Here is a 21,570-nt window from a genome sequence, read left to right on the forward strand (position 1 = left end):
AACAAATGACAATGAACTCTTTTGCAAGTTTTAGAAAGTGTTTCCTTTCGTCTACTCTGAAGTTAATGCTAATCAGTTTATTGATCTCAAGATGTAACACTTAAAAACTCCTTAATTACATACCTCCTAATTTCATCTCTTGCCTTGTCTCCATACAGCTGTTTGTGTACACCAAAAAGACCAGCTGGTTTGAAGGCAGATGTGCCAACCTTTGTTAATTTAAGTTGCTGTTTTGCCTGGTAGTATTTCCAGGGATAGTCTATTGATTAATACCAAACTTGGCTTTTGATTACTCTAGCACTGAACACATTTCAGCAAGGTTCTACTATGACTCAATTATCTCTCCCAAGGTGTTTCAGCCCATTTAGACTGTGTATAAAACATTAGCACAAAAGAATCTTATCAGCCATTCGCACTAATCCAGTCTGCATGTAATGGGGGGGGGACCCTACAGTAAATTAACATGTGCACAATGTTGGTAAATTCATTGCTCAAAAGTTCCCAGTCATTCTTCCCATGCTCCTGCTGCTGCCATGAGGAAAGAAACCTGAGGCAAGATTTTGTGTTGCATGCAAACCAACACTCATGATTTGTTTTCCTCAAACTGCAGTGGTCAAGCCAAGAACCAACCTTGACTTCCATTCTTGGTTTATGAAACAGAAAGCCAGTCTCTGATTTATTTCCTTCACAGCACAGCAACAGCAACAAGGACTTTTATGAACTTTTGCATGCACTGAAGTCATGCAGTGTATTAGACAAACTGTTACAGGGAACCAAGTTTCTTCTGGAGTTTATAAAGAATTCCTCATTGAAAAGAAAAATGAAGAGAGTTTGTCCATGCACTGAGTTTCTCCTACAGTATACTGCTGAATAGTACTGGGTTGGTTTAGGGTACACTTTCTATTAAACATAGAATAATGAGGCCATGCTTCAGGCTACAAACCAAATCCCCTTTATGTTCAGAGCTTGGTAGTGGGACAACCATCATTCTCTGCTGCTGCTTGCCTGGAGTTTAGTTTGGCTGGCCTCCCAGTGAGGTGCATCTAAAATGAGAATCCCAAAAATAAACTGGAAGCAGAAGCAAAATACAAAGGGGGAGGCAAGAAAGGCTTTTATTAATCTTACACATTTCAGACTCCATTGGTTCTTTAGGGAGTTTCTCAGCAAACAAGTCACTGTGGAAAAGTGATCCCTGGAGGGAGAAACTTTTGAGACCTACTATGGTGCTTCCAATAGGCAAACAGTAAGGAATTATGTACACATACAGTGAAGCTTGATGAAATGCTTGTATAATCAGCATTAGTACTAGCCATGTTTGATTAATCAGTCAAATAAAGCCTTGACACAGTACAAGGGATGTGTAGATGAGCTCCCCAATCAAATTTCAGTTTAAAATTACATTTATTGTACAAAATGGGACTACACATTACAAAGCATCAATCTTTTTCTGTTCCAGTTCTTTTAGACGACGGCGAATTATTAGTTCACCTTCACTGTTAATATAGGTATCAGACATTTCTTCTTCAGATGGAATTCCGTGGGGCAGCTTTAATGGCTTTATGCTATAGGAGCGGAGGAGGAAGCAGAAGAGACGAGACAAAATACATTAGTGCTATTCTACAAAAGCAATTTTAAAATGCTTTTGCCAAGAAGAGTTAACTAACCTTATTAGATGTTTAATCACTTTCAGTTTTTCATTCACAGAAGGGATGTTTTTATGCACTCTTAGCTCATATCTCTGTAGATAAGCAGATTTTATAGAAAAGTTCAGTTTCACAGAAAAGTTCCATTTCAATCACATGATTGCATACACAAAGAGAGAGCTTGCAGTAGTAGTTGGGGCAAGTATGTTATTCTTTAAATATAACTATGACAATCCTGCATTACTTCAGGGGTAGCCAGTGTGATACCCTGCAGATCTAGTTGCACTCCAATTTCCATCAGCTCCAGTAAGACTAGCCAGAGGTCATGGATAACAGGTCTTATCCTTGATAACAACATCTGGTGGGCATTACATTTGTTGTTATTGCATTACTTGGTGATTTATATTATTCGCTTACATATTGCCCTTCGTTCTGTGGGAGCCTAAAGAGGTCAATCCATTCATGAAGATTTAATAAAAATACAGGTGTTATCCAATGTTAGCAATACTCAGAGTAGGAGCACTGAAAGAAATACTCAAGTCCATTGATTTCAAAGTGTTTACCCTGAGTATCACTAATATTGGATAGAACCCTATGCCAATGAAAGGTATAGTTTAAGAACCAAAGATTAATACAGGGGAAAATATAAATATTATACTTAATCTCTTCTTATCCTCTAATAAAAAAATTAATGGTTCAGGGGGAAATACATATAGTATAATTCCTTTTTAGCTCACACATATTTTAGTACAGTACAGGATCATTTCTGCTAAAGTTCATGGAGCACTGTATATGTGCTACCATATTTAGAATGTCAAAATTGTGCTAAATAGCAACCACTTAGATAAAGGGGTGAACCAAGATGAATTAACTGACTGCTAAAAATTATGGTTGGATCTCTACACCCCTACTCAGAAAGGGAGAACCACACTCAAAACCAGGCTTTCATGTGTAGATTCCTTTACAGTACTTAATCAGGGACGCTTGCCAACTGCTGCTGCTTATATGCACTGAGGTAAAATATTCAGGTGCAACGCATCTACCTGTCTTGCATGACAGAATGTGAATGTACATTCCCACATGCTCTCAGGCAACTGGTTGCACAACCAACTATACCTAGTATGGCTTTGAAACTGCTTTTTCATGGATATCTAACAGGTGATTTACAAGCTGAAAACAGGATAATGAAGAAAGGATCTACTACGCAGAAATGAAATGCCTCAGCTGGGTTTTTGGAAAGTTGCTAGGCAACCTCCACCCCGCTCTCCCAGGTAGTTTAAGCTGCCCACCTGCCACCCAAAGATAAACAGATGCTGCTATGAGTGTGCACTTCTGGGCTCCCCTCTCCTCCCAATGTAGAAGATGTCAGAGCAGGCATTAGGGCGCCACTGGTGAGAGTTCCTATCTCATTCTGCTCTGCTCAGGAACGTTTGGCTGGCGCCTTTGTTATACTGTATACCGAATATAAACTGAATATAAAGACAAGAGATATGAAACCCATTTTTAACTATTTACCGTTAACTAATGTGGATCTTCTACAAGAAGCTGCAAAGGGACTCAGCAGATCACTGAATTTAACACCTTGCCCTTGCCCTGAGCTGAAGTTGTTCTACTCTTGATCTCTGAAAGACTGCAAACCTGTGCACATTTACCAAGGAGCAAGTCTAATCTAATATAATGGGACTTATATCTGAATAAACATGTGTAGGATTGGGCTGTACGGTATGTTTTAATGCCATAGAGAGATAATGATTTACTGGGCTTTTCCCCTCTGAAACACAGCGTCCCTGCAAAATGCTAATGTATTTTATACTTTTTCCAATCCAAGAAATTTGATTATCTCTTTTTCCCAATAAGGACGCCTTCTTCCACTTCTGACTCTGGTCACAAGGTGCAGTTTATGGGGCTGCTGTGGATCACCCCCATATTTTTCATGATCACCAGGCCGCGGCTGAAATACCTAAAATAAATTCAACAAAAGCAGGCTTCAGTAATACAGTTATCAATAGTTGAATAGTATACTACATCAGTAGTTGGAAAGAGGTCATTTGTAGCAAAGTAGTTGAAGACAGCAGAGGAATAAGTCTGTATCAATACTTTTTTTTTTAGCAGAAATGATCCTGTACTAAAATATGTGTGAGCTAAAAAGGAATGAATTGTACTACAGTATTTGTATTTTTACCTGAATCATTAATTTTTTTATCAGAGGATGACAAGAAGAGATGAAGTATCATATTGGTATTTTCCCCTGTATTAATCTTTGGTTCTTAAACTATACCTTTGGTATAGGGTGCTATCCAATATTAGTGATACTCAGGATAGAACCTTTGAAATCAATGGACTTGATTATTTCTTTCAGTGTTCCTACTCTGAGTATCACTAACATTGGACACTCCTTCATTGCAGGTTTCTAAAGAGAGGTTGGATGGCCGTCTGCCAGCGATTCTTCAGCTCTGATTCCTGCATTGCACAGAGTTGGACTTGTTGACCCCTGGGATCTCTTCCAACTCTACAATTCTGTGATTCTATGTGTAGCACAACTACATTTAAATTCTTTGTACACTTACCTGGGGGTTAAGCCCCACTGAACACAATGAAACTTACTTCTGAGTAACATGCATGTAAATGCACTGTAAACAGTAGAACATGAACCTGAATAAGTGTTTTGTTTTGTTTTTACAAGAGAGTTTGATATGTGAATATATGTGGTTAAGGCAGACATACCGATCAATGATTCTTGGAATATCTCATATAAAAGTTGTATGACATTTTACAATTTAGCTTTGAAATCATAGAATCATAGAGTTGGAAGAGACCACAAGGGCCATCCAGTCCAACCCCCTGCCAAGCAGGAAACACCATCAAAGCATTCTTGACATATGCCTGTAAAGCCTCTGCTTAAAGACCTCCAAAGAAGGAGACTCCACCACACTCCGCTTCTCTGGAGCAGCAAAAAACAATCTTTCTCCCTCCTCCATATGACATCCTTTCATATATTTGAACATGGCTATCATATCACCCCTTAACCTTCTCTTCTCCAGGCTAAACATACCCAGCTCCCTAAGCCGTTCCTCATAAGGCATCGTTTCCAGGCCTTTGACCATTTTGGTTGCCCTCCTCTGAACACGTTCCAGATGCTTCTTCCCAAAAGGTATGAGATGCTAACTATCAGTAGCTCCACTGTATTGTTTACTTTTCTCTCTTTTTATCCTTTTGCTTGTTCTATTTGCCCTTTTTCAAGGTCTATAACTGCTTTCTCTACTTATAATAATAATAATCTCCCTGTATACAAGTTGTACAAGTGACAATAAAGTACTTCAATTCAATTCAATGTAACAAAATGAAATAAAGACATATTTCATGAAAATAAATAAGTGAAAGAAAATGAGATATTAATTCTGCATCCCCACAACACAAAGCTTACCGATTCGGGAATTCTTGACCTTGTAAATTTCTGCCTGATCCACACCCTCCAGGTGATTGGTTCCACTTTGTATTTTGCAAGACTCTGGAGCAGGAAGGAAATACAATCTTTATTGCATACAAGTTATAATCTACTAATTCCTTTATGGCACTTTTTGTTTCTTGTTTTACTCTGCTTTTTTAAACAATTTTTATCAATCAATTTTTTTTCTTCCAATGCAATATAATGAAGGGGGTCAGTTAATGAAATGAGAGATCATATGGGGTCATGCCCCATATACATAGCCTATATATTTGGATAGCGTTCTCCCTGGAGAGAGGGGGAAGAGAAATGACACCTTGCAGATGTTCAGAAGCACAGCCGTGCTAATTACTACCAACATTTTCCAAAATCAAAACCTGGCATTAGCACCATCAGATCTGGGGGGCCAAATGGCGGCCGCCAACGCTGAGGAATACGGAGAACCTGAAGCATTCATAGGATCATAGAACTGGAAGGGATCCCGGGGTTCATCATTCAATCTAGCCCAACCCCCTGCAATGCAGGAATCTTCACTAAATAATACACCACGGGGCCAAAGTGCGGTTATCGACGCGCAGGACAGCACACTGGACTCGCCCCCCTTTCCCCGCGTCCCTCACCTGCCAAGCAGCAAAAGGGCTCCCGCCCGCAACTCTACCCAGCAACGCGCCCAACGCCGCCATGTTCCCACACCGCCACCGGCCTCATTCCCCCAGCGTCCTAAGCGAGGCAAGGACGTCTCCCGGCTCGACCAATCACCGTCAGCGTCGCGTCCTCGTGGTCCTCATCTCCGCTCGCCGGGATGCCTTTCGGTTTCCAGTTCTCGGAAATCACGTGACAGGCGGCAGGCGTGGAATCCTGCTAGTTTCAGGTTTGTTTTGGTGACTGGTGTCTCCCGGACGCTTGCCCCTCTCTCTCGTACGGCGAATCGCCCTGTTAAGCGAGGAACCCGACGCCGTGCTTTCCCAGCGGCCATGGAAGACCCCGCGGTGCTGGTGCTGAAGCGGGCGGTGGAGCTGGACTCGGCTTCTCGCTTCCAGGAGTCCCTTGTTTGCTATCAGGAAGGGATTGACCTCCTGATACGGGTCCTCAAAGGTGAGGCTTTTTCGTCCTCCCTGCAGGTGGATTTCCCTGTTAGGTGCGGTCTGAAGGCAAAGAGGAGCGCGGCAAAGTCCTAGGTGCTCTTCCTTTAGAGCAGGGGTTCCCAACAAAATTTTCTCGAGGACCCCTCATCGAGCAGCTATTGTGACAAGGCCCCCATTAATTCCTAATCCTAAAATTAAAAAGTGAGAGCCAAATTAAGAGTCTTTTTATATTTTATATTTATACGTTTTTTACAGTTACGATTTAGGTTCAATGGACACTGACAAGATCGGTTCGAGAGTCACTGACTTACTTGCTTGAACATCAAATGCATTATCTTCCTCTTCATCTGTAGGCCTTTGTCATTTTAACGAACCACTTTTTAACCAACGGTCCATTTTTAACTACGTGAACTGTAGCTTCCGCGAAAAACAACGCTTTGTTTACAAACACTACTGTTTTGCAAAGAGGCAGCGCACGCCAGGGAGGAGGGAGGGGAATGGAGAAGACAGGGTACCTGCGCAGTAGCGCACAAATTAAGCCGATGTGCGCAAAGCATCTTGAGGAGGTGAGCGTTAGTAGAATGTGTGCGCTGCCTCTTTGCAAAACAGTAGTGTCTGTAAAGCGCCACCTAACGGCATACAGCAGAACTACTGCCTCTATCTAATTCTAGTTTTGCGCTAGACTCTGCTCATGCAGGAAGCGGCCAAAACAAAAAATCTGTTATCATACGAAATATATTTAATATATTTTTTATTCTAATAGCATCTTGCGGACCCCTCTGGCATAGCTCGCGGACCCCTGGGGGTCCCCGGACCACCTGTTGGGTACCACTGCTTTAGAGCAAGCCCCTTGGGAACCTGTGTAACTTCGAGGAGATGCATATAGGATCGTGGAGCCCATTATCTGTTTAAATAAAGCAAGTCATCCTGCACTGTTTGTAAATGAGTAGGAACACCCTGCTTACGAAATAATATGTAGATTTTTTGATTTTTTTAAATACTTATTATCAAGTTTATATACCGCCCTATACCCGCGGTCTTATTTTTCATTTTATTTTTCATTTACTGTATACTTTTCAAAATTATACATTTCACTAATTTTACAATCATCTTGCCATTTCAAAACTTTACTTCCTTCCCCCTCTTTCTGGGTTCCTTAATTTGTTTTTAATATTTTCTGCATAGCCAAATTAACTCAATTTACTCATTCATCTTCTTTACATATATACTCTTATAAAACTGCAGGTTGTTATAATAATCCTTCCAATGTTTTTATCTGTTTATAATTAATAAATATTCAATAAACCATTTCCATTCTTTTATAAAAGATTTGTTATCTTGATTCCTTATTCTTCTGGTAAGTTTCGCCATTTCTGTATATTCCATAAGTTTTTGTATTCATTCTTCTATACCCGCAGGTCTTAGGGTGGTTACAGCATAAAATCAGAATATAGAAACACAAAATACATAATCAAAATAAAAACAACCCAATAATCCCCATCCTCCCCAACACATTTTAAAATGGCATTGGATGCCAATCAGCCAAAGGCCTGGTTAAAGAGGGACGGGGAGGCACTGCAGAAAAGGCCTGTTTTCGTGTTGCCACCCTCCAGACCTCTTATGGTGGGGGCACACAAAATAGGGCCTCAGAAGATGATCTCAGGGTCTGGGTAGGTTCATCTGGAAAGAGGTGGTCCTTGAGGTATCGCGGTCCTGAGCCAATTAAGGCTTTATAGGTCAAAACCAGCACTTTGAATTGGGCTCCGGTAGATTATGCTACCTTAGATGCTACAATAAGCCTTAACTGCCCAGTAAGTTATTATGGCAAACATATCCTCCACAAAATTATATAATCCTTAAGGGAATTCAAAGGTATTCATAGTGCTTTAGTCCATGGTCCTTTAGGAGGGTGAACAAGATGATCAGGAGCCTGGAAACTAAGCCTTATGAGGAACGGTTGAGGGAAATGGGTATGTTTAATCTGGGAAAGAGGAGATAATGATAGCCATCTTCAAATATCTAAAGGGCTTGGCATAAGAGTTGGGTACCGGTCAGTTCCCCTGTTGTGTGCATGCAGGTCTAAAATTTAAAGTGAAAAGAAGGGAGTTGATGAACTATTTTTTTCATTGTCTTTCTGCATCTTGTATTCTGTTTTCAGCAACAAACGATCAGAAGAAAAAGGCTCATTACAGAGACAAAATAACAAGTTACATGGACAGGGCAGAAGAGATTAAGAAATATATTGAGAAAGAGAAAGAAGGTATGAAGCTGTAATGTAAGTTTCATTATTATGCCTGCGGAATTATATATTGGATTTTTTTTTTCATTCAAAGATGCCATGCTGTAATTTTTTTCAAAGTGAAAAGTTTTCTTCTTTTTAGATGGAAAATACCACAAACAAATTAAAATAGAAGAAAATACAAAAGGTTTCAGCTATGAAAAGCTGTTCCAAGAATATCTTAATGAAACTGTTACAGAGGTTTGGGTTGAGGACCCTTACATTAGGCAAGTCCATCAGGTAAGACATGGTTGATTTATACAGTCAAAACGATTTGTTCTTTTCCATCTAAAAAATTAATCTTCTTTACTTATTTACAGTTGTACAACTTCTTAAGATTCTGTGAAATGCTTGTTAAAGGACGATGCAAAGTGAAAACTATACATCTTCTTACTTCTCATAATGAAGTAAGTATTTTACACTGACTGCAATCCCGGTACCCACTTACTTGGATTGTGTCCCAAGGAATTCAGCGATACTTGCTTCTGAGTAAATGATGATAATGATAATAACAGCAACAACTAGACCACCAGCTCCCCAAACACACTTAAATATTATATGCATAGGGTTGCAGTGTTATTCCATATAAAGTTGTACTTACTGAAGTTAAGCAGTTACTGTAATTGCCATGGCAAAAGTAAAAAAAGGATTTGCTTTTGTCAAGGAATTTTTCAGTTAACATTTTGCTAGCAGTAATAATATATTCTGGATTCAGAATGGGTCTGAAATTACAGTAATATGCTACCTTTTTTCTTTCTGAGGATACCGGTCTATTTCTGACAGATATCTTCAACAACTCAGTAGTGAAGGAAACAAGATGGAAAAGATTGCTATATTTTGTACCTATAAGTAGACACTTTTTGTACTGGGGAGATTGTTTTAGGGTAAGGGCAGGCTTGTGAATAGCCACTCATCTAATTGCCTGTGTTTACTAACAAAAGGGAAATAAGAGTTTTTATTAATTAGAAGAGAATGTTAATTAAAGAAGATTATGTTGTGAACCGTCTTGAGATCTGTGGATGAAGAGCAGTATACAAATTTAAATAATAGTAATTAAATTTAGGTAATTGTAATTATAATCAAGGAAACTGCTTTATAGTGAATTAGACGATTGCTTGATACTGTCTATTGATTAGCCAGGGTCTCAAATGTTTCAAGTGGTTTCTAAGCCTTCCTGCAGATGTGAAAAATTGAATCTGGGGTGATACTCATGCAAAACATGTTTTACAACAGGGTTGTTCTCCTTTCAAGCCATTAGTGTGCTCAAATGACATAATTTAAGTGTGTTTGGAGAGCTGGTAGTCTAGGTTTTTTTAACTGTAAATAATCTTTTATGGACTTCATTGCAAGTCTTAGTTTGAATTCATAGTTAGCAGTGTGTGTAGGTGGGGCTTGGTTTGGTGTGTGGTGTTTTCATCTTTTGTCCTATGACATCTAACCTCTTAACTTTTACTTATTCCATCTACCAAACACACACATTCCATTTTGTAGGATACTTTGCAGGAATTATGTTTAACGTTAAATTTTAGTATCTGCATTGGTAAAAGTGAAAATATTGAAGAGGCTTATTTATTCTGAGAAATATATGAATTTACAGTATGTCGGCCATTATCTTTATTTGATTTTTAAAGCAAACAAATCTTTACAGGGCAATGAACAGAGTCAACAAATGACTATCCTAGAAGAGATAAAACAATCCCTGCAAGATTTTGGCGTTACTCTGGATGTATCATACTCTCCATCAATACATGATCGAGAAATTAGGTTGGTGACATGTGAATAAAATGTTCCACATTGATTAAGATACAGGTGGTGATAATCAACTAAATCATGATAGTATATCCATTGAAATCAGTGGATTTATTTCAGCAGCTCAACCCTGAGAATGACTAACATTGGCTATAACCCATATAATTGTTTATTAAGACTGTTATCCTAATTCCACTTACCTGTGCTCCCTGATCTTTTTACATATTAAGAGTGCTGTGAAATTATTTTCTTTCTCTGGTTAACCTTACATATGTCTAGTTTCTGTATTTTTGAAGAAGCACTTCTCTTTTTTGCATTTAACACACAGATTCAACAATGGATGGATGATTAAAATTGGAAGAGGCCTTGATTATTTTAAGAAACCACAGGTGGGAACCAAATAGAAAAATATACATTTTAAAATAAATTTGAATTGCTGAATGGCTTAATTGGTAGAATAATTTGTTTCCCACAGGGTCGTTTTTGCCTTGGATACTGCGATTTTGATTTGAGACCATGTCATGAAACTACAGTGGACATCTTTCACACTAAACATACAAAGAAAACATGACCCTCAGTTTCCGTTCCAACCAGTCTCATTGGTGTGTTTGGTTTTTTGAGCAAGAGCTACTCCTTCCACTATGCATTTTTTGTAAAGTAAACTGATTGTATTTTTTTCAATTTAAAAAATCTGCACATCAGCCCAATAGCTTATCTAAACAAAATGGCATGTTTGCCCCGGAGTAATGAACTGTCGGTGAAGAACACAATTCTGATTTGCTTCCTTGTGCTAGACTATCTCATTTTCTCCCCATACCATGTGGAAGGATACTCAAGAAAGCCTCTGAAGTAAAACATTTGACTACTGCATTTGTCTCTAAACAGCTACAATTCAGCAAAACTTGATTGGTGCACAGGAAATAATTGTGCATATAGCTGGAAGATTTATAGCAGTTTTCACTACAGCCATTTGCACTGCGTATAGATTTAAGTTTTAAACTGAGAAGTTGGTTGCTTCTTCACCATGTGGTAGAGGTGTCAAAGAAACCCTCTGACAGCATTTTCCTCCTATTTTAACTGGGCTGGATTCAGACTAAATTAGTTCTTCTTTAGTCCCATACATAGCCATGAGACAAGTTAATCACGGCTAACTTAAACTTGGCTAATTTCAGTTAAACTAAAGCTGTAATTAGCTTAGTCTGGAAGGATACACCCCATATTAACCTCAGGGACCACAAGTTAAACAGGGATGTTGATGGTTCCCAGACTATATTTTAAGAATCGCTGAACTAAGCAAGTAGCAAAAATCTTCCAAACTCAGATATTACAGGCATCTTAAACGTGTGAAAAAGCAGCTAACTTCACTGGGGGTCAAAACTGGTAAGATGCTACCGCTATGTATAATAAAGCTGTCCACTTAATATGCTCAATGAATTTGGAACCGTACAGGGAGCTTTTGCCTTTTATGCCAATTTACTGAAGAAACAGAATTCTGGGGGCAGTCATGCAGCTTCTGTCACAATAACAGGCTGATGTCATCACGCAACAATGGAGTTTCCCACATTAGGGGAACCTCAGACCGGCATAATACGGACATGATCACTGTGGATTACCTATGAGAAAAGGCAGAACTCTTGTAAAGGAGAGCAACCCAGACAGACACAGGCTTCGACACTCTATATAGAGTCTAGAATCAGCACAGCAAAATCGAGCACTATGCCAACCTGTCAACAATGGGAGAAGGAAAGAACATTCCTGTGAACCTCCTTTAAATAGCAGCCTCTTGGTTAATCCCTATGTTCTAGGTCTCTCTTTTAAAGCCACCTCCTAATAAACTGCTAGGAGGTACATGATCACCAAAGTCTTAAGTACTTTTACATTGATGATTGACTTAAATAGAAGTTGCTTTCAAGTAAGGCTCTCAAGCTAACAACGCTTAGCATGATGCCTCTATTTCTTACTAGAACTGGGAATTCAGAAGGCGTAAAAACCTTAAGATTCTTGTCTTGAATGTCTAGGTACATGTTTTTAATGCTATACTATGCCATGTTTCTTTCTACCAGTATTTTTATTTTGTTTTATACTGTTTGCAAGCCATTGTGTGATCCATTTGGGCAAGTCTGTAGGATGCTAGCTTTAAGAAATAAATATGTACATTTTAAAAGAGAAGACTTCTAAGGACTGGTGATAAACATTTTAAAAAACAAAACTGACTTGATTAACAAGTTTGTATTTTTTTAATTTTCTTTGTTTTAATAAAAAGTGAATTTGTTTACATTCAGCAGTCTATTACTTCACTATTAAATCTCATATTTGGCCAAGTCCTTAAAACCCTCTGCTAGAATAAGACTGTATTGATAAAGGATTGATTATCAAGAATCAACTACATTAGAGATACTATATTCTCACACAAGAGACTCCACTTGCCGTGTATCTTATAATCTGTGCATGTTCTCATCAAAGCATCTGCTACTGCAGTGGTTTCCTTTGGACAGAATTTGCTGCCAATAAGATGGTTTTTCAGTTCATCACACATGATTGGTGGCAACCAGAAAGGAGGCACGTCAATGTTGCAAGTTTCAATTTTTCCATTTTTTATATCCACATTTATCTTAATTTCAAGGCAAGATTGTTCATCAACTATATTAAAGGATGTGCTAATACTGAACTTTGGTGTTTTGCCATATAGCCAATCCCAGGATTGCAGTTCTTTTGCTTTGTTATTAATTCCAGGGAATTCTGTTTCATCAGCTGGATTTATTTCAACAATATGGTTATCAATTTGGTGGTATGCAGCATATTCTTCTGCAATGGCATCAATGAGCATCTCACAAGTTAAAGTAGGTTCTTCTTCAAAGAGATTTTTCACTAAGGCAGGTACACTTGGCGTGGCATTGCTTTTTATCCCATTGTAAGGACTCTTGAGCACAGTTGATAAAATGAATTTATCAGCACTGCAGAGCAAGGTGCAGTGGTGATAAGCAGCAGTCCTTCCTAATTTTGCAGCAGTTCCTGAGATTTTAAAAATCCCATTTAACAAGAGGTCATATCTCTCTGTAGCCTCCACATCTAATTGGGGCCGCAGGGCTTTCAATGCTCCAACCACTAGTTTTAAATTTTCCATTCTTTTATACTTCTTCCTATTTGTAAAGAAAGTGAGATTGATGTTGCCAGGATCATGGTAAACTGTTCCTCCCCCACTTTTTCTTCTAGCTAGTTTTATACCATTCTGTCTCATGAATCTGAGGTTACATTCCTGCCAAGGATTCTGATGTCTACCAATCACTACAGTAGAAGAATTTCTCCAAAGGAAAAGAATGTGTCTGTTTTCCAAATTCATATTATCATGGATCCAATCTTCTAAAGCTAAATTCTGATAAACATCCTGGGAAACAGACTGCAGGATCAGCCCTCTCGTTGCACATTTGAAGCCAGCAGCTGGAACTTTGAGGACATACCGGTAGTGTAACTGGAAGCATTTCTTCAGAGATGACTGGATTATCATGTTTTAGTCTAACAAAACAAAACAGTATAGGCTGATACACGTTTTGCATAGTCTCATTTCAAAAGATCATGTCTGTGTTTCATTGGAAAATCATTTAAAACAATTCTGTTGAATCAGATTTTTTAAAAGACTTATTTCTGCTTTCTGACAAGTACCGTAGAGTTTTATATGACTGAATAATATGCAGAAATTGTCTATTCCAGTTGTTTGTTTTACTGACCACCTAAGGGAAAAAACAGAATTCATTGTTTACTCTCAAATAGCTCGTATGAGGGGATATGAAAGATTTGCTAGGGTAATTTGTAGCTTTACGTTAATCATTTTAGTCCTCTGAAATACCAAAAAGGACAATTCGTTATTAGGCCTTAAGCTACAAAGGAAACAATACATTTCCTCCCACTCGCATTAATTTCACAGCCCAGCCATACATGCCAAACGTGAAGGTCTCAGTGCTGGCGCAAGTGGATAACACTAAATTTTTATATACCACAGGTTTCCACTCCCTGTAATGGGATAGCACCAAGAATAAAGCGTGCGTGGCAAACGTTCTCAGTTTTGCACAGCACCGCAACCACGCTGGGGAAATTGCAGCAGTTGTTTCTGTGGTTAGAGACTATATTTTTGCAGGTCCTGATGGAGACTAAGGCCAGGCTCTGCACCCGAATAAGCTTTGTTCCATGCTGGCAGGCCTGGCAATGGAGATAGAAAGGGCACATTCCGCGACCCACCCGCTCGAATTAAACTGAATGCAACCTTGCTAGGACAAAAAAAGGAAACCCCCGTCGAGCTACATGGGGCTCTGTGTATGGGACTGCCGCCCAAAGGCACCGACCGGATCCTCTCAAGGACAACTTACCGAGCTCCCGCGGGACGCCACCACGAAGATGGGAAGAGCATGGCAAGAGAAGTCCCTTCCAGCTTCTCCTAGCGCCCCCCAATACCCGTCGCCCTACTTACTGGGGATCAGCTCCCTTTGCCCACGCGGGACGTGCGTTAAGTAGTCAGGCGGTGGCCATAGATCTAGAAATCAGATGTAACGCGCGCAGATCTACATAGATCCAAGAAATAGTGAAGAGTCGCACACTGTCTGGATTAGGTTGCTCCCCAAAAAGTGCGCGTCTGTTTCCAAAGGAACTTTTGCCACAGCTGGTACCTTTGGGCGGACACTCTTGCACAACAGCTACTCCAAAATCCTTTATTTCGCCATTTGTTTTCCATTGAGCAACACACATCCTTGTCAGAAGGTCCCGGAAGTTGCCTATACAGTACAGGATTAGCGAGGCTACAGTTTTTTTCGAAATGTAGTCGCACAAAATTCCTTCCGGGTGCGCACAATAGTACCCGCCCGTGAGTTCCTATCACGAGTGCTCGCTTCTTACCGGCAAAAAAGTGGCGTATTTCAGTGAAAAGTGAAAATCCGGACAGAAAAGTTGCTTTTGGCACAATTGTTGAGCTTTTTACTTTTTTGTCCAATATTGCAAATCGCAAAAAAGTCGTTTTTGAGCTATTTTTATGGAGGCACTGCTGACATGGGCAGCCACGCGTCAGTACTTTCCCGGGCATTTAGATGCATTCCGACCGGACACTGTTACAGAATGCAGTACTGTACTGTATTGCCTTCCGACCACTGTTGTTCGCTCCCCTGCAGCTGTTTCCATGGCAGTTGACGGCATTTTTCTTACTAGCGGGCAGAGGGGCGGGAGTAGATGCTGTGGAAGAGCACTGAAGCGCACGGAAATTTACAGATAAAGGCTGTCATTTGCATCGGCACTTCTATGGTTTTGCCATTCTCTGTTGCCCTGAAGCAGGCAAACCAGCCCGACAACATGAGAATCCGTATCCAAAGATTTGGCTCTTAAACTCTGTTTTTATTTTTTCCTGAATATAAAATAGTAAAGTCTTATACCATAAATATAAATTGGCAAAAGCATTTTAACAAATGTCATTGAACATCCGTTATTTCCAAACCATCATTTTCTTTAACAAACTTTTGAGAACCGACTACATTATTAGAGCTAGCTTCTGAGGGAGTGCCTACATTATTTTGTATCCCTTCTGGTATATTTTTCCCTGTGTTTTGGAAAAAGCCAGTCATAGGCCCTAAACTGATTTCCTCAGTGTTTTGAAATAAATGGTCATCTGCGCTTGGAGTTCCAATATTTGCATCTTTCTGTATTATAGATACTGGTGTCTTCGTTTTACTACAACAGTTGCCCATGGTGTAGTTACCATGCAGATATCAGAAACAATGCAAAGTCAGTGATGGTGGTCTTCAGGGAGACTGCTGCATAAACCTTATGCAAAAAAAAAAAAAAAACAACCAACAAAATACTATTATAATAACTGAAGAAATTCCGTTAACTAACGTGTGATTCTAGCAACTATGCATTTTGCTGTTATAATAAATATTAAGATGCAGGAAATTTAACATTCATTCTATTTAAATGAACAAACACAAAGAATATGGCCCCTAATACACACACACACACACACACACAACACTGAAAGTCTGCAGGACAAGTGAACAATATAAATAACAGTGGTTGTTATTAATGGAAATAGCAATACAATATTAACAGCAGGGTTTTTATTCAACTGGAACTCACTGGAACATAGTACCTATCAGGTGGGTGCCATTGCCATTATAAGAGAACAAGGCAGACATTCATGGTGTGTTCCAGCACCTCTTTTTATAGGAAAATAACACCGGTTAACAGTAAGGTAAAGGTACCCCTGACCGTTAGGTCCAGTCGCAGATGACTCTGGGGTTGCGGCGCTCATCTCTCGTTATTGGCCGAGGGAGCCAGCGTACAGCTTCCAGGTCATGTGGCCAGCATGACAAAGCTGCTTCTGGCGAACCAGAGCAGCACACGGAAAAGCCGTTTACCTTCCTCCTGTAGCGGTACGGTACCTATTTATCTACTTGCACTTTGACATGCTTTCAAACTGCTAGGTTGGCAGGAGCTGGGACCGAGCAAAGGGAGCTCACCCCGTTGTGGGGATTCGAACTGCCGACCTATCATCTGAATATTTAGTATACCCGCGTCCCTATCATCTGAATATTTAGTAAGTAAAATACTATTCTGTGCCTAAGTTCTGTGTCTTAGTCTTTTCAGAAACAAGAGAAATGTTGATTAATATTGTTAGATATACTGTATATTAATACTACTATTCATATACTATAATTAATATCCAGCAACTCAGTTAATTGTGTTCACTGAAATAAGGCATCAGTTTATTGCTTTGTTTGTATCATTTAAATTATTTGCATAGATGAGCACTTTGTTGCCACATTTTTTAGCACAATAGACCATCCTTATTTCTGTCATGAAAGGAGCCAGTTATCACATGTTCTTGTTAAACCCCGTTATATCACTCTTTGTGAAGCGCTTCTTTAAGAAGGAAAATTATATTCTGCTGCATTTCCCCTCAATTCAGCTGATACCTTTTATTTACAAAGCATGTTGCTATTCTCCTATGTCTCCAGAATCTGTTAGATGCTCTACAGATGAAAACCAACTTTTGATTATCTGAATCCATGTATAAAACCTGTTGTTTAGTATATATTTGATATCAGTTCACCCATCAGCTCAGCCTGTAAGATACTATGTCTATAAAATGTTGCTTGATTTATAAAAATATTTAAAAGTACAATACTATGTCCATAGTATTGCTGTTTAATGTGCCTTGAAATTACAATTACTGTGCAATGTGACTTGAAATCCAGCCTCTATTTGTGAGATAAATGCCACAGAGCACCTCATTTTTCTATTGCATCTGAGAGCGGTAAGAGCAAGCTGTAATTGCTACTAACCTGTCAGAGATAAGCATCAAGAATGCAAGATAACTTGGGGGCGTCATGGAAACAGAGTTAATCTCTTTTCTCCATTATTTGATGAGCAGATTGCTGGTACTGGAAGCCAATCCCCAATGAGCATGTTCTCTCTAAACTGAGTTGTATGTTTATATGAGATACTTTGTGTTGACTAGCAGCAAGGAGAGTCTCCTGGATACAAATTCCCTCTGCTAAAACCTACAGGATGTGGAAAGGCATGAAGCATATTTCTCATCTTCCTTCAGCCATCTGTTTTGCAGAACTCAAGAAGGAACTTTCATGATTTTAAAGTGCTTATTATTTACCAATAAGTGGGATCCACAACAAAGCTGTCCATCTAATTGGGCATGCCTTCTGCTGGAACTCTGCTGCCCCTTCCCCTCAGTTTTCTGTTTCCATCCACCCGCCAATATGCTGAGCATGATAGTAAGTCCTCATTAGGCTCAAGGGAGGGGTTGCCACCCTTAAGCCTTTTCTTTTCTTAAAAGTTGTTATTTCCATGTGTATTTGCAAACCTGGTGGTTACCTAAAGCGTGCTAATACCTCCCTCTTGTTTGTGAGTAGTGCTGTTTTGCCTGCATCAAGAGTGGCACTTGGATAAACCAGTCTACAATCAAGAGAGACCTGAACGAAATGTTGCAGTGCTGTCTGTACTGGCTGAAAAAACAAAAGTTATAGTCATAGAGAAGACTCCCTGAGTCTTAATTCACGTGCATTTAAAAAAAAGTGCCCCCAAGTTTGATTTTACCTTCCTCTTTGTGCATAGGTGCTGCCATTTTGGTTACATTATGACAGGCACACAGCCCTAAAGTTGAGAGATAACATATAAACTGATGGTGGTACAGTATCTTTGGTTGTTTAGTAGTTTAGTTGTGTCTGACTCTTCGTGACCCCATGGACCAAAGCATGCCAGGCCAGGCACTCCTGTCTTCCACTGCCTCCCGCAGTTTGGGCAGACTCATGTTGGTAGCTTCGAGAACACTGTCCAACCATCTCGTCCTCTGTCATCCCCTTCTCCTTGTGCCCTCCATTTCCCCCAACATCAGGGTCTTTTCCAGGGAGTCTTCTCTTCTCATGAGGTGGCCAAAGTATTGAAGCCTCAGCTTCACGATCTGTCCTTCCAGTGAGCACTCAGGGCTGATTTCCTTAAGAATGGATAGGTTTGATCTTCTCACAGACCATGTGGGACTCTCAAGTGTCAAGTCTCCTCCAGCACCATAATTCAAAAACATCAATTATTCAGCGATCAGCTTTCTTTATGGTCCAGCTCTCAGCTGGTATCTTTGAAAATCACCCTAAATCTTGCGCTGACTCTGCATGTCTTTAATTTCCCTGAAATAAAATAAAAAATACCAAGGGCTAAAGAAAATTAATATTCGAAACACCTCGTGCGATAGCCCTGCGAGCCTTAGTACCCAAGAACCTGTCGTCGTCGTCGTCCCCTGCCCGCGCCTCCGCGATAGAACTAGGCGCAGCGCGCCCTTCCTTCCAGCAAGGCGGCTCTTCCCCCCGCCCACCGCCCGCGAGAACGGCGCGAGCGGCGGTTGACGCGGCCGGACGGAGTGCGCCGCGCGCTAGGGCGCCAGATGAAGGGGGCGGGGTCAACAAGAGGAGCGCGCCCCTTGCCCGGTTTTGTCTAACACAGGTAGCGAGAGAGCCGGAGGGGAGGGGGAGCGTCGCGGCGCCGTTGCCAAGGAGACGCCGCGAGGGGCTAGGGAGGCACGTTCATTGTGCCAAGCGCGGCCGAGGGCGGGTGGGGAGTTTACAAGCGCTCAGGGCGTCCTGGCTGAGGAGAATAATCAGAGGGGCCTTGAGAGACGCGGACATTAACTCCACCCCCCGCAGTTATTATTTATTTTTTTGCTATGGGGGCGGGCATGACAGCTGGCTGGCTGTCATCCCCTTCCTCACTAGGTAAACCCGCCCGTCACACGCCCCAAGCCGTGCGGCCGTTAAGGTGAAGCAGGAGGCGGAGGATTGTTGCCTCCGAGGCGTCATCGCTTGCGCTGGCCGCTCATTGGTCCGCCGGGATTGAGAGGGAAAAGGTGGCGAAGGAGCGGGCGAGGCTGAGAAAGCTGAGCGGAGGAGCGACCGAGTGAGAGAGAGAGTGTGGGGGAAAGGCAGGAGTCTTTCCGAAGCCGACAGCTTAGCTGCTGTCATGAGCTCTAGAAAATACCCCGGGCCCGGGCGCAGGAGGAGAAGAGAAGTTCTTTCCAAGGTACAGAGAGCCCCTAACATGGGCTTAGCCAGGGGAGGGGGAGGGGGGGCAAAGGCAGCTGCTCCCCCCCCAAAAAAATCAGTAACATTTTTTAAAAGTAGAAATTGTACAAAGATTTTGATTTTTCTCAGTGCTTGGGGGGTGGGGTCAAAAGAAAGTAATTTAAAAACCGAGCTCCGTCGGTTAGAGAACTTGGCGCTGATCATGCCAAAGTTGCATGGGTTCGATCCCTGTATAGGACTGGGCAGTGGGCAGCCGCCTATTCCTTCATTGCAGGTAGGTGGACCTTCAGAGGGACCCTTCTGTGGGATGCAAAGGGTTAAGTGCAGTCAAGTCACAACAATCCCTAGATAGTCCACTTGGAGGACTGAGGAGGAGGATATGACTAAGCGTAGTTTCCTCTTCCTTCACATGCAAATGAGTTGAGGAAGTGGCAGATAAATCCTGAAGGAAACAGCCATTTTCCCTCTCTTGGACCAGACCTCTTGGACTACACATATCTTAGTGAGTCTCTCCCTCAAGGCCTCCAGCCTAGAGAGAGAGATGAGATGGAGTCTCACTTCTTATAAGTGAACTTCACAATGTATATATTACCTTTTAACTAAGCAAGTCTACCTCTTGAGTGTGCTGTCCCTCAAGGCCTCCAGCCTAGAGAGAGAGATGAGATGGAGTCTCACTTCTTATAAGTGAACTTCACAATGTATATATTACCTTTTAACTAAGCAAGTCTACCTCTTGAGTGTGCTGTACCTCGAGATGCTTGTAAGTAAACATCTTTTATACTTTTAAGAGCATTGTGTTGTGTCTTTTCTTTTAAGAGGGAAAAAGGGGAAATACCAGGAAAATACACTTTATTTTAGTGGCTTAAATCAAGCCTGCGCAAACGTTCTTCTGCTGTGTATTTTGAAAAAGGGGAATGTTTTACTCTGCTAAAGTTTTGTGCTTGCTAGCGCAAGCGGGGATAGGATATATTAAACAATATCTCCTCATCCACATTCCTGAACATTCCCACACCTTCCAACTCTGCAGCTCCCATGATGATCACACCATACATTTCATTCCGGAATCTGCTAGGCAGAGCCGCAGACGGATGATGAGGACAGGTGGGTTGTCCTGTCCCAACCCCAACATAAATCCCAGCTATGCCAATGGCCACCATAGCTGCCAAGTTATCCCTTTTTTTAAGGGAAATTCCCTTATGCTGAATAGGCTTCCTCGTGAGAAAAGGGAAAACTTGGCAGCTATGATGGCCACCAAGGAAATAAGGCTAAGAAGACACCCCACTTGCTTGCCAGGCAGGCTGCAGAGATATATAGGTGCGCACACGGAGGCTGAGTCTCAGCAGTTGTGCTTGCTTGAAGCAGGTGGTGGTGCCTTTTACTTGTAAGCATGGGTAGCTGCAATCCTGAAAAACCCACACTGTGGAATAGATGGGTTTTCAGCTGTCCACCGCAACCCCCCCCCCCAAAAAAAGTTTGCAGAGTAGAATGAAAGAAAATCCACAAGCCCAACATGTCCCTAGTATTATGTATGGGGAAATACACCAGCCATTTCATCTCTTTCCCTTAGGATTATTTCTAAAGTTATATTTTAAATATATAAAATAAAAGTTTAATAAGTTTCTGGCGTAGCAGCTACCCCTGAGAGTACCTAGTCGTTAAGTCCTCAACCAAAACAAACTCTACTGTCATGGCGACCGATAGCCTTACATGGTGTCAAGTAGGCATGGCTTAACCCCTCTGGGTGCCTTTTCGCTTTTGCACAGAATTAATCCAGAGTCAGTTTCATTCAGCAAACCTACTAAGCACGTAA

General features: G+C 41.0%; 4 protein-coding genes across 15 annotated transcripts in view; 2 read left to right on the plus strand and 2 right to left on the minus strand.

Moving 5' to 3' along the window:
- Positions 1–1,093: 1,093 nt before the first annotated feature.
- MRPL30 (mitochondrial ribosomal protein L30) lies at positions 1,094–5,821 on the minus strand. The gene is made up of 5 exons (XM_035115510.2): positions 5,709–5,821; positions 5,068–5,151; positions 3,457–3,603; positions 1,665–1,738; positions 1,094–1,562 (listed from the first exon to the last, which is right to left on the minus strand). The coding sequence occupies exons 1-5, from the start codon at positions 5,769–5,771 to the stop codon at positions 1,427–1,429; spliced, it is 504 nt and encodes a 167-aa protein (XP_034971401.1). The 5' UTR covers positions 5,772–5,821; the 3' UTR covers positions 1,094–1,426.
- Positions 5,822–5,905: 84 nt separating this feature from the next.
- Positions 5,906–12,410, plus strand: MITD1 (microtubule interacting and trafficking domain containing 1). The gene is made up of 7 exons (XM_035115508.2): positions 5,906–6,183; positions 8,332–8,433; positions 8,555–8,691; positions 8,772–8,858; positions 10,100–10,215; positions 10,529–10,589; positions 10,676–12,410. The coding sequence occupies exons 1-7, from the start codon at positions 6,063–6,065 to the stop codon at positions 10,769–10,771; spliced, it is 720 nt and encodes a 239-aa protein (XP_034971399.1). The 5' UTR covers positions 5,906–6,062; the 3' UTR covers positions 10,772–12,410.
- On the minus strand, positions 8,289–15,134 carry LIPT1 (lipoyltransferase 1). Of its 6 annotated transcripts, XM_035115504.2 has the most exons (3): positions 14,562–15,134; positions 13,861–13,928; positions 8,289–13,713 (listed from the first exon to the last, which is right to left on the minus strand). In XM_035115504.2, exon 3 carries the CDS (start codon positions 13,703–13,705, stop codon positions 12,584–12,586), a length of 1,122 nt encoding a protein of 373 aa, XP_034971395.2. In that variant the 5' UTR covers positions 13,706–13,713; positions 13,861–13,928; positions 14,562–15,134; the 3' UTR covers positions 8,289–12,583. The 6 variants fall into 6 exon arrangements, with proteins under 6 accessions (XP_034971395.2, XP_034971398.2, XP_034971394.2 ...); XM_035115507.2 differs by lacking the exon at positions 13,861–13,928 and having other exon boundaries at positions 14,663–15,134; XM_035115503.2 differs by having other exon boundaries at positions 8,289–13,928; positions 14,663–15,134.
- Positions 15,135–19,080: 3,946 nt separating this feature from the next.
- TSGA10 (testis specific 10) overlaps positions 19,081–21,570 on the plus strand; it is a 37,407-nt gene continuing 34,917 nt past the window's right edge. For 6 of the 7 annotated variants that reach the window (XR_009557448.1, XM_060273446.1, XM_035115563.2 and 3 more), the window contains exon 1: positions 19,203–19,758. Coding sequence is in view for 5 of the 7 variants with exons in the window: in XM_060273446.1 (XP_060129429.1) it covers positions 19,699–19,758 (60 nt within the window). In the remaining 2 variants the exon portion in view is untranslated. The other variant, XM_060273445.1, reaches the window with a different exon arrangement.

This window comes from Zootoca vivipara, chromosome 4 (assembly GCF_963506605.1).
Source record: "Zootoca vivipara chromosome 4, rZooViv1.1, whole genome shotgun sequence".
Lineage (NCBI taxonomy): Eukaryota > Metazoa > Chordata > Lepidosauria > Squamata > Lacertidae > Zootoca > Zootoca vivipara.

Excerpts from the sequence above, each read along its gene's own strand:
- MITD1 (XM_035115508.2), top strand. The coding sequence starts at position 6,063 with ATGGAAGACCCCGCGGTGCTGGTGCTGAAGCGGGCGGTGGAGCTGGAC. Across the intron at positions 6,184-8,331 it reads CCTGATACGGGTCCTCAAAG|CAACAAACGATCAGAAGAAA; the intron begins GTGAGGCTTTTT and ends TTCTGTTTTCAG. Across the intron at positions 8,434-8,554 it reads TATTGAGAAAGAGAAAGAAG|ATGGAAAATACCACAAACAA; the intron begins GTATGAAGCTGT and ends TCTTCTTTTTAG.
- MRPL30 (XM_035115510.2), bottom strand. The coding sequence starts at position 5,771 with ATGGCGGCGTTGGGCGCGTTGCTGGGTAGAGTTGCGGGCGGGAGCCCT. Across the intron at positions 5,152-5,708 it reads GCCCTTTTGCTGCTTGGCAG|AGTCTTGCAAAATACAAAGT; the intron begins GTGAGGGACGCG and ends TTCCTGCTCCAG. Across the intron at positions 1,563-1,664 it reads GTGATTAAACATCTAATAAG|CATAAAGCCATTAAAGCTGC; the intron begins GTTAGTTAACTC and ends CCGCTCCTATAG.
- LIPT1 (XM_035115507.2), bottom strand. The coding sequence starts at position 13,705 with ATGATAATCCAGTCATCTCTGAAGAAATGCTTCCAGTTACACTACCGG.